General features: G+C 40.3%; 1 protein-coding gene and 1 non-coding gene across 4 annotated transcripts in view; both read right to left on the minus strand.

Annotated features, from left to right (window-relative positions):
- LOC124165778 (cuticlin-4) overlaps window positions 1–16,920 on the minus strand; it is a 261,659-nt gene that overhangs the window by 29,275 nt on the left and 215,464 nt on the right. For all 3 annotated transcript variants that reach the window (XM_046543272.1, XM_046543270.1, XM_046543273.1), the window contains one exon: window positions 11,103–11,166. In XM_046543272.1, coding sequence (XP_046399228.1) covers window positions 11,103–11,166 — 64 coding nt within the window. The remainder of the gene's footprint in view (window positions 1–11,102; window positions 11,167–16,920) is intronic.
- On the minus strand, window positions 10,058–10,131 carry Trnat-agu. The gene has a single exon. It is a non-coding gene; the product is annotated as a tRNA-Thr (tRNA).

A 16,920-nucleotide genomic window follows, 5' to 3' on the forward strand; every position in this document is an offset into this window, starting at 1 on the left:
ATATGTGTTCATGATTATTGCCACTTCACACATGGATGAATCCCCCAACACTTACAAGATACGTAATCAAGATTTTTAAGCGACATTTTCAATTAAAAACTTAAATTATGAAAGCACAACACGAATGTGATATTTGCACTATGCACTAAAGCCGTTATTCGAAATGGAAAACAGAAAAGGAGGAGTAAATCTAGGTGGCATGTTTTTGTGGTGCATATGAATTTAAGGGCATTATTATCGACATTAAAGGCAGGGAGGAAGGACCACTGCTGAGCTAGCACCCGCCCGTTGTCAGGGAAATGGAAACCAAGGACTTGTGGTGTCATTGTCATCCGGGTGACGTACTGTCACCTGCCTTCCCGTCCCTCAAGGATGCATGGGTGGGTTTTCATCTTTCCGCGAATATTCCTCCCAAGGGCTCTTCCTCCACGAAGGCAAGAAGACAAAAAGTGCGGCATTATGTGTCTGATCTAATCCTGAATCATCGTAACCTTCGCCGACTCCGTTTTGCTCCTCCTTCGCCATTCAGCTCACCTGCTCATCCTTCACCTATCTCGATCCAATATTGTACACGGTTTCACAGAAAAAAATAGCGAAAAGTTTAATGAAATAGTTAATGCGACGTTTTCTCCGCAGCTCAGGGGCGTTTACAGAAAATTAAGGCGTACTAGACAAAACCTACTTACTTCTACTACGTAATCCCATTAATTACCATTGGAGTAAACAAAAAATACAAGAAAATTGCTTTAAAAAATGACTACGACGTTGCGTAATCAACAAATTTCACGTTAATTTGAAATTGACCAAAATCTGCGCTAGTTTTTCCGCAAATTTACCCATGTTTCGAGTCACAATTTTTTCTGATACGAACGTAATAAATGGTGCTTTTATGACGTGGGCTCCAATGGGGGTTGTATCACAAATGAGCGAGATTCCCGAAAAACACCTACATGTATTTAGGGGTGTAAAAATTCTCACCGGACAACATTTTACGTGTGACCATTTATTTGCCCGAGAAAACTTGAGCGGGTGGTGAAGAACACTTCCTCTTCGCGTCGACTCGCCCCATTCGTGCGTGGTCTCCTCTTCCCTTTCGTGACATCTCTCCTTGCATTCTGCAAACGTCCTTACCGCCCCTCTGCTCTTTAGATCCCCCAGGATTCTCTTCCAGGAAAACCCCTCGACTGACCGCGCCGACGAGCTTTTTGGCAAGCGACCCTTTTTGCTAAACGTGTTGCTCACAATGCGCCCACCAAGCCAGGTGTGGTGCCCCTCTTTACCTTTGAATAGGGCTTCTCCGGAAAATGGAAGCGAAGTTAGAGAGATGATGAATGAAGAAAGTTAGGTGAATGGCAGGGGGTGAGTGCCCTAGTATTCTGCGACACGGATTTCGCGCGGTTCGAAGGTGCGAAAGTTGGCGACAGGTGAAAACCTCACGTCCAGCGCCATCCGTGGGTTCCGTCGCTCCGTGCGGGTAACTGATCTTGGTGAGGTGGGCGAAAGTTTATGATGGTCATAAGGACCAGAGGGTTTATATATCGACAGGATAAATCCATTCTTTCCGCGAGATAGTAAATCACAAGATGGAGAGATGCGCTCAATTTGTTTTCAAATGAACAAGTGGGTTAAAAATTAATATTCAGGTTGTTGTTGTGAAAATAACTTTAGGATCTGCGTTTTTAAAATATGGTGTCGAATCAATACGAAGACAATATGCCAAACAGATTACATTCCCAATTAGGAAGTTAAATCAGATCCCCATAACATGAATATTAATCCTTAACGAACAAAATATTCACTATTATTACTTATATATCTTTGCATCAATCGAGAAAAATTATTAGCTTTTCTGAGCATATACACTTCGGGGGAAAGATTATCGTTTGGTTTCATTTTTGCATCCAGTATTGTCGCCAAGTATGCACAAAAAACTTTCCGAGGCAGATCGTGGTTTGTGCATTCTTGGCAATTCCTGCGTAAGATTGATTCCTGTTGTACTTGATGGAGGTAAATTGAGTTGAAAGGCGTCGAAGCGAACACAGTGGCTTGGCTATGATAATCCTTTTCTCGATTACGCTTAAACATCACACCTCACTTGCTTGTAACGTATTTAATCACACACCAAAAACCATCACATTTACTTCTCTATGATACAGCAACTATCTGCGTTTTAATACATGTATTATTCATTTTCACATAAAATCTTATGTGCCAGATTAATGTGATCCTACCGAAGGAGCTCCTTTTTATCAAACTCATTTAATTTCTTCAACCTACAATCACTCTCATCAGTTGGCGATCAGATTCACATAAATGTTCAATTAACCTCTGATTCTTCAATTTGTAACCCAGGATTTCAAACACAATTCTATGTTCTCGTGCTTTTCTTTACAATTCTTTTTCAGTCATTCTATCACTTCACCTAACATTAACCATTTTATTATCATATGTAAAATTGAATAATGATAAGACCAAAAAACGCATTTAAATGACAGGAAATAGGAAGAGGAATTTGTGTGGCAGTATGGGAATAATGACAGGTATTCGCAGTGTGCGTGGAAAATGGAGAGTGGGGGGAAGAAGATGGTGATTGTGGGATGAAGGTGGGAAATTACTGAGATTTGGTGAGTCAGCGGACGATGGTGGCGTGCTGCGATGAGCGAGAGGAAAATGAAATAATGTGAAGAGAAATGCATGGGCGGATGGCACCCACGGTCTAGGCATGAATTGACTTTGGTGAATCAATGGGGGACATTGCGACGAAAACTTAGTTCCACAAAAATTCTCTAAAAATATATTAGTTTCTAATAACGATGTAATTTTAAACCAAATTTTATGCAAAATTAACTGCTGAGAGAAATGTGAAGAATCATAGCCTTAATTTTCGTCCAAGTTGAAGCTGATTCCTATACGAATACTGAAGGATGAGCAGAGTAACTGTAGTGATCGACATTATTAATTGATTTTCATGACAAGGAATATTATCTAGAAGCTCTAGTCACCCTTTAGTTTTACTAGCCTTTTAGTGATCAGTAACTTATCTTTTGATTTTCTTCCTCTAGACTTCTTTCGGCAAAAAACATGAATATCTACCCCATAAAATTATTTAGGGGTATTATTTAATTTTACTGAGTAAATATGTTTGCGCTAAGATATACTGCCTCAAAAAGTCAGTGCCGAAAGTTAACCTTCATAAAATACGAGAATAGATACGTAATATGATGAAATAACGCTGGATACAGATTCCATTTAGAGCTCCAAAATTCATGATTGACGCACGCTTGGTGTAAGGGACGGGTCCTCAGCAGCATGTAAGAAAGGTCTGAACCTGGGGTGAACTTTTTATTGCGGGCATGAGAGGTTATTGGACACTCGTCAATACATAAGATAATAATTAATATAATTCTCTCCACCTCATTCTCCCCTTCTCTTCCCACCAAATTCCCTCTCCATCCTCCCATGTTTATATAAATACCAATGCATACATGATCAGTCAACTGAAGACGCACCTGCATCACGAAACCTGGGCCACGTCCAGTAAACATCAAAGATGAACCAAACAAAGGGTAATTCTTTCTAGTATTTCGTAATTGAAATGTGAAGGCTGAAATTGTCAGCAATGATTTATTCTTCCCCGATTCAGCACTGCGTGGGTGTTGCATGGGATCTAGAGCGAAAAAGAGGACCTAGAGCTTCAGCCTCTTTTAAAGTGCTGCTACTGCAAAAAGAGCAACGTTTGCAGAGGGTCGTTCGAAGGTCAACGTTTTGGAGGCGTAAGTTCCACGGATGTTCGGATGGTGGGGATGATGGAAGGAGGGTGGGTGGGCAGCCACGCCCTGGCGGCCTTGCGCCCTCGCGATCGCGGCAGTCGGCCTTCGGAGCGACACCCACGACCCAAAAGCAAAGCAGCGCAAGCAAGCGGACATCCCTCCCTCCCTTCCCACAAACTCCTTCGCAATTCCCTCGACACCGCCATCTAGAGAGAGCCTTTTAACGCATCTCGTCGTACGATGCAACATCGAAAATATTTTAAAAACATTTAAAGATCACTCTCTCCAACCTACGCAGTGTGGAACTGAGCGGCCAATGAAACTTTCATAAGGTACGAAGCTATTCTCATGAGATTTTTAGCACGATGATTTTGTGCGAACAGCATTGAAAATTAAAAAGGATGGTAACCTAACTGGTAATTTGCAGGTTTATTTAAATAAATCAAACAATTTTCGAGAGCTGATTTTCGATAAAGAGCAATTTTTACTGGCCTCCATTCCTTCTTCATAAACATTCAGATTTACACAAGATATTTGTGAAGCAGGCATAAGAAATATTCAGCTACATCTTCATACATATGCTGCGATGATGGCTTGGCAATGACTGGGGAAGGAAGCTGGAGCAATAAAAATAAATAATGACGCCATCCGCTCGTCACCGTTGCATTGCCCTTGAGGAAGGAGACTTCCATTCAAATCCTCTTCCCGTACTTCTACCTTCTCGGAGCCACTCAATTACACGTCATAATCACACTGTCTAGTGAATGGATACAGGTTTAGCCGATGTGCACGAGCTATCAAGCCTAATTCATTCAAGGCACTGTGTGAACAATAGCAGGGTGAAGACGTTGATTTTAGAGGTAGGAGGCATTATTTAAGAATAAAATATCCACAAACAGGATAAAATTAAATAGATAAACAATGGGCTGCGAACAATTTTAATCATTAAGACCCCTCTCAATTATAGCCCAGTAAGTTATCATGAATACATTGGCCTTTCTCCAAGTAACGAGTATGCTATTACATTCGGTAACTTTAAAAATAAAAGTTAACGTCGCAAAGGTTTTGATGCTTTTTCTATGGTAAATTTGCGTATGGGCCGAAAACCACAACAATGAATTGCGAAAGTTTTTACGAAGAATATCCACTTTCACCACAAAAGTTAATAAAGGAAAACTTGGAAAAATGAATTGACAATTCTGAATTAAATGTAAACCGTACAACATGTTGTAAATGAGATTTTCGTTGGGTAGATATTGGAATTCGGATAGATAACAGAAATTCCCTGATAGAAAAATAACTACCAGCATTTCGCCGTAACAAATCGGTTTACATTTGGCAGTTGGTAATCAATGAGGGAAATTGATATGACTGAGGCAGTCTTTTATTACTTATGCATGCGAATATGAGGAAATATTTAGGAATCGATATCTGAAGCGAATACTTCTAATCAAAAAGCAGGCACCGTATCCTTTTAAAATCTTACAGTCGTAAAAATTTGACAGGTAACATGGTGACGGTGTCGATTTGGTAGCAACGGTTTATTACAGTCAGAATCGGAACATGCAACACGGAATGGCGAAAATTTTTTGCGCGGAATGTCCACTCTCCCTACGAAGTTCATGAAGAATCTTGAAATGAGGTGTAAAAAAATGTAAGTTTGAAATGCTAACCGTTGGCTGTATTGCACACGTTTCGTCTAGCTCTCTTTATAACTATAACCTGATGAAAATTACTTCGGATATCTTGCCGAAGTAAATCGGTGTTAATTGGCTGGTTAGCATTGTATGCAGCTATCCATAGTTCGTGCAGAGAAAATGAATATCTGAGAGAAAACCCAGAGTTAATTTCCCGTGACTAATATAAAGAAGGGGCGATCCGTCCCGTGTCGTGCTACATTATCGCTCTATGATGGATCACGGCCCGTACACTGGAATGGACAGCATTAATTCCAACAACGATTTCACACAAACACGACTATCACGGGTAACAATAACATCATGAATAATCGAAAAGACACGCAGCACCGCCATATTTCTCCAAATGGCGCCGTCAAATGCTCCCCTCGGGCGCATTGTAGTATAAGGTGGCGTCGACGAAGCAAGGCTATCCCATAAGCCCTCCCACTCACCTTGGAAGAGAAAATTGGGAATACTTCCGCCGCTATTAATTGCACGACTTATTCTTTCCCGGGAAGATTCAGAGGAAGTGCGGTGCGATGAACTTATGCGAAGAGATTAAGAGTGAATTGGGGAAGAGAGGAGTGGGGGTGGAGAGGTTCACGCTTCGGCAAGCACGTTAACATGGCGTGCCACCGCACTGGCACGAAGCACGTTCCTTTAAACTGCGCTTCCCTTTGCGCATGCCGTGACATCAAAATAAGCAAACCACGCAAGCCTATATAATTTCGAATGTCGAGACGATGAGGTCAGAAAAAATGCAAGAAGTATGCCGAATAATACGTTAATTACTCTACATTACTTCTCAAACTCTTTTTTAATATTGAAGACCTTGCTTAGGTGTTTTAAGTTTTCTTATTGTTTTTATTCCACTGAGTATGAGTGTTGGAGGATTCATTCTAATATGAAGTAGCAAAAACGTCATGCCCTTTATCACATTCTAACTTAATTATGCCTCTTAAAAGTGTATCGACTTTGTGAAATAGGCCGTGAGATGCATGAGTTGTATCCTGATATGTTCCTCTCTATGTAGGTCTGAAGATGGAATTCATTGAATACCGAAAAATTGGAAAGAATGATTAATAATCACCCAAACTGACGACCTGAACTCGACATTTTTTTAATGGATATTCGTCAATTGTTACGGATGAAGGATGTATGACTGGTTGGAGGAGGCACCAGACAGCTCACGTCATTTACGCAGAAGGAAGTGTGGAGGGAAACCTGGCGCCGGCATTATTTCTCTCTCAACGAATGGCTTAGGAGGTCCTTTACGTCCAACCCTAAACGGAAGCAGCGATGAAGCGCAAAAAAATAGAATGTCCACTCGAGTAGGGACCGTGCAACCTGTAAAATCTCCGCCGGACTTTGAACCCAGGACCACAGGGGCGATAGCACTCTAGCAAACACGAAAACTCGACCCCATATGGAAAAAATAATAATGGAGTTTCTGGAATTACCATAAAAGTTATAAAAAATTCTTAGTTGCGACTCATCCTATTGAAGACTACTGAAATAATTTCTACAATCACTATAGTTAGATGTGAAGCAGAAAAGTCCTTTACTCCTTGTAGGTATGCGTATATATCAATAAACACGGTAATAACATATATTTCAGACGTTTGAGCTGACTATAGCATGCCTCACTATAGCATGATTTTCTTTGATTGAATCTCAATTTTTATTTATCGGTAAATTAATTCTACCATTGAAGTGGACATTCATTTGATGAAGGAACATTGCGCTACAGTCGGTTCAAACGGGTGTAAAAGGCTTTTATGCATATCAAGGATAAAAAATAACCTTGCTGCTTCCTGTACAGCGAGAATGAGCTCGTTAAACGTTCTCATTGTAATATAAAATGAGTGTTTAAAACCGCGATTGAGTCAGAAAGTGTTTGTGGAAAAACAATTGCACAACACTCTTCAAATGGAAAAGAAGACGAAGGCCAAAGTGTTCCAATTGCGAGAACAGAATACGAGTAGGAGGTCGAATGAATGCTGTAAAACTCATCCCAGATTCCACCGCATTACTTCATATCCAGCAGGCCATCATCCATCCCAACAGATGAGAACGTAATCCCCGGGAGTGTAAACAAGAGGTGTTGTCAGTCCCACGGAACAGCGATCATACAAGTTGTCCCCACAACGCCCTAAGTAGGCCAAGGCATGTCGCATGCTCCACGATGGTGTTTTGTTCTGCGCTATCTACAAAGAAATCTCCGGCTCTTGGGCGTTAAACAAAAAGGAAATCATCCCATGTGGAGAAACGGGGGAAAAGCGGAGAGTGGGCACCCTTTATCGGTCGCCACCTCGCGAGGGAACGACACTTGTACTTTTTTATCTCTCAGCTGACGAGGAACGAATGTCACTCTGCTTAATTTGCTCGTCTTTAGCAGCACTCATGCTGGGTGAAGCCTACGGACACACACGAAAATCCCTTGTATTGCGAGGTGGACCAAGGAAAAAAACTTCCCCCAACCCAGAATTTGTACCATTCGCACGGCCGTGGCTTGTATGGGGTGAACCCTACCCTCACCTATCCAGAACAACTCCCGGTTGCATTATAAATGCTGCAGCTGAAATAAGGTCGCTTATCCTCCATATATTACAATCAATTCCACAGCAATTTCCCCATTTAACGGATTAAGGGAAAGCCCGTTTGATAAGACGATATCAGTAGTTCATTACAGTAACTATAGGACCAACATTATGGTGAAAAAGTTGATGTGGGAAATAATTTAGCATTCCATAGAGTGAAAATATGTACGTTCGAAGAAAATAAGAGAGCAAATGATGTGGCCCATTAAGAGAGCGCACTGTCGAGAGGATCGACAACCTTTCAAGTTATTCACATCAATCGCCACAAACATTCATTTGATCGCTCGAAGTATCGCTCAAAACGAAATTATTCGAACAAATTCGGGGCAGGACTAGATGATCCTGACGTTGAAGACGTTAGCTTCAGAATAAATACAAATAAAATAGCACAGATACATTTCCATCATATTCATATCAATCGGGGAAGATATTTCTCATCCAACGAGACTTACGAATCATTCTTTTCCTTTTTGAATGAAACCCACGGCACAAAATCTTGCAGCATCACGGAAACTCCCAAGACGATATGAATGCCAGCGAGTTGCTTTCGAAATTCCTCCTTTGCCGCATTGCCAATTGGCGGAGTCGGGATTGACCTGTTAACCATTCTCTTCCTCACATACAAGGTGTATCATCTTGGAAAAATAAAAATGCTTAGAGTACGTGCTCAAAAAACGCAAGTTATTAGTAATTATTAAGATTTTTGCGATATTTTTTATTTCACCTTCGGGATAGGAAAAAAATGAAGTACCAATTGGGGTAAGAAAAAATGAAGTTTCACACAAATGCACGTTGAAGGACAAAAAGCTGCATCTCCCTGAAGGAAGTGAGGAAACGTGAAGTGAGGAACAGCCGTAATGCATTGCAGCAGTAGAAGTTTTCAAGATGATGAGCAAGAATAGTGGCTAATAGTGGGTGCGTTTATGCGAAGAGGTTGCGAAGGTCGATGTTACTTTTGCGATCAGTGAGAATGATGCGCTGTCAACCCGCCCTGCCGCCACTATCCCATTTTCACGCGAGGCCGACCGAGTGAAAGGATTTCACCAGAAGATGATGATGGTCCGGGAGGAGAAGATGAGGTGAGACACGTCTTAAAATTAAGGTGACATCAGCGTCTCGAAAGAGGTTGAGCAAGAGAGAGTGCGGAGTGAACAAGAGAAAGGATGTTCGGACTCTAATGACACCTTTTGATAGCCACAGACTGAAAAGCACGCATTTGCTTAAAACCCACACGCGATGTGAATACGACATGTATGAGCCGTGAACGATCAAAACTTACCCGATGGTCCGATTCGGAATCAAAGCGAAGGTGAGTACGAGAATACGAGAAATGCGCAAGGAACGAATCTTCACGGAGCAACGTCCAAATATTCGCAAAAGGATAATGAATTTCAACAGAAAATTACTCTAAATAGATTTAAAAATATACATTTTAATGCTCAGTAGGGGAATTAAATATTATGAAATTATTAAATGAATTATATTAAATATAGATGTTTATGAATTAGGTGAGAAAATAAATTAATCTGATTTCGCTCATAATCATTAATGCAAAATATTCGAGTTAAAGCGGCTGAAAATGCCCATAGTTAGGCACAATGCAAACATAAAATATGATTTAACATTTAAAATTAATGATAATTACAGAAAATGAAAATATGCATATACATTCCGCTGGTCTCTTATGCAACGTATTCGTTTTGAGATCGTCTCCAGTGCTTTTTCCCGATATCTATAACTTAAGATAATACAACCATTAGATGCAAAAATGATTGTTTAAACATTTTAAATGTTTGATAACTACAGAAAGCGACAACGCGTTATAACGTATGCATCGTATAAAACTCCATCCTTCATGATATGAAACCCGACAATTTTTTTTCCGGAAGTCGTATGTTTAAAACAACAATGTTTTAATAAAATAAAAATTTAACATATATAACCAACCACTTCATAAATTTCATGAAAATTAAAACAATAAAAACGAAAATTGAACAGAAAAAAAATTAGGCACCGGGGAGATTCGAACTCCCGATCTCCTGTTTACTAGACAGGCGCTTTAACCAACTAAGCCACGGCGCCATGGAAACGTCAGACTCTTTCATTCGGGACAAATTCCGATAGGCCCGCAAAACTGACGAAATGAGAAGGCGGGAAAGCAGCAACGCGTTCGTGTAATTTTATTATTACTTATGCTGGATAGCACGCAGAAAATAATGCACCCATGCCTACATTATCTCGAGAGCCGCATTATCAATTACAGGCTCGACTTTACCAGCTTAAATTTACGAAATGCGGAAATATTAAGCGTGCATATAGTGTAGCAAATATGAAAACGTTTCATCAATTAGATGTTTAGAAGGGAATCGCTACTACAACACTATAGCAGAAATATTCACTAAATATATTGTAAGAAAAGTATAAATTATAAATAAAAGGACAAAGGAGGTGTGTATATTTTGAGACACATGAAAAACCCGTGGACACAACGAAATTTTCCAAACCGTGTATTTAGGTGAGACGAGAATGACTTCCAGATGAAATTTATAATACCAGCTTTTATCCCTATTTTCCTAAGATTTAATCCCTATATCGTGGTACATTATGAAAATAACAATTCTCTCCACCATACGTTTCGGTATGGACTCGGAATCACTGACGATGAGTGAAATATCAATAAATTGGAACAGTTGTATACTAAACTTTTTCCTCGATCATAGGCAGTGGCGTAGCCAGGGGGGGGGGGGGGGGCCATGGGGTCCGGGCCCCCCCCCCCCCGAAATATAAAGACAATTACCTTTCTTCATAAAATAAAAGAAAATATTAAAATCATGAATTAACAAAATATTTATTTAACAAATGGAGTTTTTTCCATTATGAAAAGTGTTAAAATTAGTTTAAAACCCATTACTTAGAACCCTATTTTTCAAAAATTTCCCCCCCCTGGCCAGCATCTTGCAATTACTTTAGAATAACCTTAAATGACCTCACCGAATAAAATTGAACATATATTAAAAATTAGGTACTGGAAGAAAAAATATATATTTACTCACCGAATTTCGCTGGTATTTGAGCTCCGTACGCTATAGATGTCGTGAGTAGGAGTGTGACTACCACCTGTGGAATAGAGAGAAGATATAGTTTATTATTTAAAACTTATCGCACATGAAGGTAAAATAGAATCAATGAAGACATAATCAAGGTATATTTATTGCATCCTAAACAGCAATCGCCAAAACTATACCGAGGAAATGATAATCATTAGAAGAGCATTGAGCCGCCAATTATGCAACACATTAAGCAATTCATTGCATTTAATGATTTATTTCAATAATGAATCGGGGATAATATATCTAAAGGTGGGAGCAGGTAATGATGAAATATCTCTTTAAACATTTCTCTTCGCGGTTGAACATTTTGGGCCATTCACATCGCACCAAACATGCTGCCCGGTCGGGGTCCTCCTCCCTTGCTATTCTCATACATTTTTAATAATACGGGCTGCATTGATTGGCTAATTGAACACCTAAATTCTCCCAATGAGGCAGTGCCCTCCTCTTTCACGACTCCTAATTAAAGTCACCTGCCAACAGTCGGTTACTCTATCCGTCCTCTAATTTCTTCTTCCGCATTCTCTTTCTCCCTCTCACTCTCACTCCTTCGGAAGAATCCTTCGAAGGGAGAATAATGGATATCTCAGGACAGTCACATCAATGCATGGAGACGGACGAAAAAAACTAGCATCGACCACCCACGTTGGTCATCTCGACAGGTATCGAAGTTCAATCGACCGACGCAAAGATCACACAATGCATCATGAATACGCAGCACTCCTGCCAACGATGTAGAGACAGTTTTTTTTTCACATCCGGGCTTCGATCATCTCATGCTAGATACGTATCATAGGGGTCTGCTGGTCCGAAGATCACACCTGTATCACGAAAAGCTCGGCAGCTAATCTGATGCTATATTCACCTCTAACTTAAATCGCACATGTAAAACGATAGACCCGTTTATGCCTTTATTCACCGAGACTGTTGGTCCCTTTCTGACGTCACACTCTTTGTATTCCAGCTGAGGATCCCATCCATGACATGGTTTTAGGCTAGCTGTTTCGGGTGGCGCACGCTCAGGGATTCTAATGCGGCGTATGACGTGAGTGATCCAATAAGCTACTCATGAAAAAGTTATATGCAAACCAATGCTTTGCCCAAGCTGTTTACTGTTTATATGATTAAAGTACTCACATACGGAAAGATTTAACGTAAAATCTCATAATGAAGTTCCTAAGAAGACCTCATCATGAGATGTCCGATCAGGGAAAGTAGAGTTCAATGGAGAACAGGCATAGGATGGACTCGCATGAGGAATATAAAACGCTTTCAAACGATTATAGATGTAACAAAACACGTAAATATGAACATATTAGCTACTTGGAGAATTGAGAGGCGAAATAGGTGAAACCAGAGAATATTCTACGCAAGTTCCGTTGGTAATTGTCTCTCAAGGGAAATTTATGTCATAACTTCATCAGAAAGTATCAGATAGGCTAAGAAACACCAACTTTTCAATAGGCGACCCCATAATTATGCTCAGCGTGTGTGTGGTGACTTTAACCTGAAGATGATGGCGGATTCAGTTGCTGCAACGATGCCATTTTAAGCATGACCTGTTTAGCTTTAATACGTTCCCCCAGCCGCGGATACATATGAGAGGTGCAGGGGGCGCGCGCCCCCCTTGTAGGACCACCCGTATGTCCAAAAATTGCAGAACCACAATTGTAACAAGACAATGCAATTTTTTTATCAAAAAATGGCATTGTCTTGAATTTTTACATAATCACTTTAATTAAAAACTCCTTCACTTTGCATGTGACTTGATTATTTTTTATTACGATAACAGTAAAGGTAACTCAAGGTATCTTTTACGCCCCCCCTCAGTTTTTTCTGAATCCGCTACTGCGTTCCCCTAAGACGTTCGGCCACTTAAGTGCTCTACACTCACGACACCTTCGCTTGTAGACAACTCGAAGTAATTCAACAAGCAAATTTTCGAGTTTAATGATATCCATGCAATTTTTAAATGTACCGATGGTAATTATCATTGAAATTTGGCATATTTATTGCTGTTAAAAGTTTTTTTTCGCTTCTTTATGTAATTTTCAACGTCTATATTATTGTATATAAAATCTCTTGTGAAATTAGAGTGGGAATAATCCTCAAAGTAATGGACTCAAAGTAATAATTCATTAAAGGAAGAAATCGAAGATTGGTAAACTACATTCCTCGATTCCTCCGTTTCCCAAGCTAAAAGCTACTTTTATCAGTAAGTGCCTTCGCTTCCTTGATTTAAACGATGCCAGCCATGAAGTTATTCATTGCATCATTATTTAATGTTCTCCACCATAATTTATTATTGATTTCAACCCAGACCTCTTTCTAAATACCGTGGGAAAAGTTTTCTCGGATATCACACAATTACTTACGCCAATTATTTTTTACAGAGTTTCCTGGGTTTCAATGAATTATCATCATCTTCGAAAAATAATTTGCGCCTGAAGATGATGATAATTCATTGAAACCCGGGTCGCGCTCTGATAAAAAATAAGTGGTATAAGTAATTGTGCGATATCCAAGAAAACTAATAATGGATTACCACAATGTTAACCATGAGTTAGTGAATTCAGACCGTGGGAAAACTTGTAAGGATATGAGGGACTTCAAACGCCTGGATATTAGTGAAGAACGGAAGATGACTGAATCTTCGGTCACTCACTTCATCAAGTTAGCCCTCGGCAAGTCGGAAATGAGCCCGCAGAGTGGGCGTGCGGAGTTTTAATTTTTTCTTCTTCATTTTCGGAAGTTGGCTTGGGCCGGTCAGCGTGGGCGAAGTGGGAGGTCAGCGCCTCATTCCCGGCAAAAGGGGGATCTCTGACCACTCGAAGAGGTCATTGCCGGAGTCAGCATTTCCTCCTCCCCGATCGAGTACGTGAGGGACGCAGCACGCGATGCTGCTTTTTTTTGTTCGAACCTATGGAAGAAAATGCGATTGAAATATCAGACGTGCTCGATGGACGGAGAAGAGGAGGACACAGGAAGAAGAAGGCGTACCTATGGAGGGAGTGTTTTAAGGGACAGGCAGGTATGCGGCCGGTGGAGGAGGAGGGCCATTCTCCGCGGAGAAAATAATGAGCGATCCATTACGTTTTCCTTTATTTCGCATCGACATTTTTGTTCCTGGGCGAAAATCCCACACACGAAAAATCACTGTCCTTGTTCAGGACAGTATCTCTGTAAAGTTGCGTTGATTTTTGATTTTCCACTTTGAGGAGTTTTTGCACTTGTCGGAATGCACTTGTGGGTGACCCCTTTAAGATTCACCGCAGACAATTGCGCGATTTTTCCCTTGAAAAATCATTTGATTATTTTTCCTGGGGAATGATACGAACACACATTCAAATTGAAACGTTTATTCCATATTATGACTATAATGAATATGAATTACAAAATATTCTACTTCCCTCACTACTCAGTAACCTAGCGTTGCAGCCCGGTATTGCATATTTTCCCCACGTAAAGGTGGTTGTAAAAATATAAAAACAAATGGAAGAAAGGTCAACGACTGGTCCTAATGCGATTCAAAACACCTTCAAAAGGGTGGATTTGAATCATTACCCTGGAAACCGTATCATTAACCTGGCAAAAATGAACAGAATCGCAAGAAAGATAAAAAATAACTATCCAAACTTAATCCTGAACACAATAAGCCAAGAAGCCGAAAACCCTTTCTTTAAGGCCAAGTATAAACTTTACAAATTTAAATTTAAAAAATAGGCGACTCCATTAAAAAAACCGGATACGTGTGGATTCCATTCGGCCGGGGAGAAAATCTACGCGAGAGATCAGAGGTCACCAAACTCTTCCCGTCCAGTTGCGCCCTTTTTAGGATGTGTTTACCATTCTGGCGTACGGGGAGAGGAGCGTGGGCGATACTGGCGATCCTCTTCTCACGGAAACCCTTCATCGCCCACGTCCAAATGTGCCAGCTCAGAGCGAGGGAGACACCGTTCCGACAATGCCGTCGCCCGCATTAAATGCCTTCTCATCCCCAATCCCTCAGAGAGACATGGATCTTTGGCCATATCGAATGGAAACGCATGTCCACGGATAGCGCAGTGGCCCGGAATGGTCCGTGGTTCGATCCAGGTCCAGGGAATTTTTTCTCATGGCAATTCATGTAGATTTCACGCGGCAGGCTTCGAAATATTGCAAACATGTCCATAGTTTATCAAAAAGAATTAGGTGACTGCATTCGATGGCAGGGTAGGATTAAGGCCGATTTTTGGGAGAAATAGACGGAAAAAGTGGATTTGCCAACAGAAAATAAATGCACTGATGTTTAGCTGTACTATAATAAGGTAAAGAAGCGTAAAAAACGAATGATTTGCATGCTTTCTCTAAAGGAGAACGCATCATCCTCACGGCTTCAAATTGATAATTAAAGACTGAACAAGCCTTCCGAGAATTCTCACCCTTCGCTCGAGTTCACCTTTCCAGTTGGAGATGGTCGTCGATGGTCGTTGACGTCGATCCACAGAACGAATCGGGCAGGTGGAAACCTCCGACCGCCCACACATGAGCCCGACGTGTGACACGGTCGAAAAACCGGTCCCTTTAACGGAAATATCTTTCCACGAGGATATTTTTAACCTTCCACGAAGATTTACTTATACGTAAAAGGAACATGAGATAATTTTCTGGTTGATATTGGCGATCCGGATTATTCCAACATGACAGAATTACGCCTTGGGAATGAATCGCATCATTAAGCATCACTATTTCAGTCGTAGATTGCGAACTTACCGATAAAAACAAATCAATACTGAAGTAATTTTCATATTATCTTTAATATATTGGAATCAATATCTTTTAAACAGATTTATGTACACAAAGAGGCATTTTATCAATACAATGAAAATCTTCGCTAAACATGTTTTGTTTCATAATTTTATTTAATTTTTTAAAATCGTTATTCATTCCTTTCTCGGGTCAGTAACTCAATCAAGAGTATGGGAATAAATGAGAAATTATTGTACCTGCAACATTTTTATTAGAGTTTGGTGATTCAATAGCGTTATTGAGGCTATCTGCTGACTTTTTATGGCAAAAATGCCAATTTCCAACGTGGGTTTATTATCTTAGAGAAAATTATTAGGGTGAATGAGGAAAAAGTGTTATCATGTTTTTTCTGGCACCCCGTGAATGTGTTGGGTGCAAGCGTCGCAAATCCGTGGGGAAATAAACAAAACACTCCGTCCATGATATTTCTCTCTTAAACCATCTCGACGTTATTTTATAACGTGGCTGTAATAATGAAAAATAGAAGCTTAAAGTTTAAATGAGGCTTAACGGCAAATTAAACAACTACTAAAATGCATTGAATGCATAAGGGGCATGAAAGCTAAGTATTACAAGAGTTCACAGACGCATTAAATAGTAGGTACTGTACTCACAGTAATTAAACAATACAGTTCCCGGCGTAATATGACTAAAAATTCAGTCTTATGTTATGTTAAATATGGATTGAAATATATCAGCACAGCATCAGCGGTCGAAAGGAATAATTCAATGTCAATAGCATAGAAGCCTCAAAGCGTCTCTCTTTGCCTTGGAGTGATTTGAGGTCGCACGCGTAGGCGTTGGAAAACAAACTTCTTCCTTATCGGTCCGTCCCAGATTCAATCCACCGTCATCACAGGGATCCATCATCACATGATGAGGCCAAATGATCCAAAAAATTTCTATAGTGCCTCGTAATTGCTTAATCTGTAAGAAACACCGCTCTCTTTTATTGTCTCCATAAATAACCATT

This window comes from Ischnura elegans, chromosome 9, assembly GCF_921293095.1.
Source record: "Ischnura elegans chromosome 9, ioIscEleg1.1, whole genome shotgun sequence".
Classification (NCBI taxonomy): domain Eukaryota; kingdom Metazoa; phylum Arthropoda; class Insecta; order Odonata; family Coenagrionidae; genus Ischnura; species Ischnura elegans.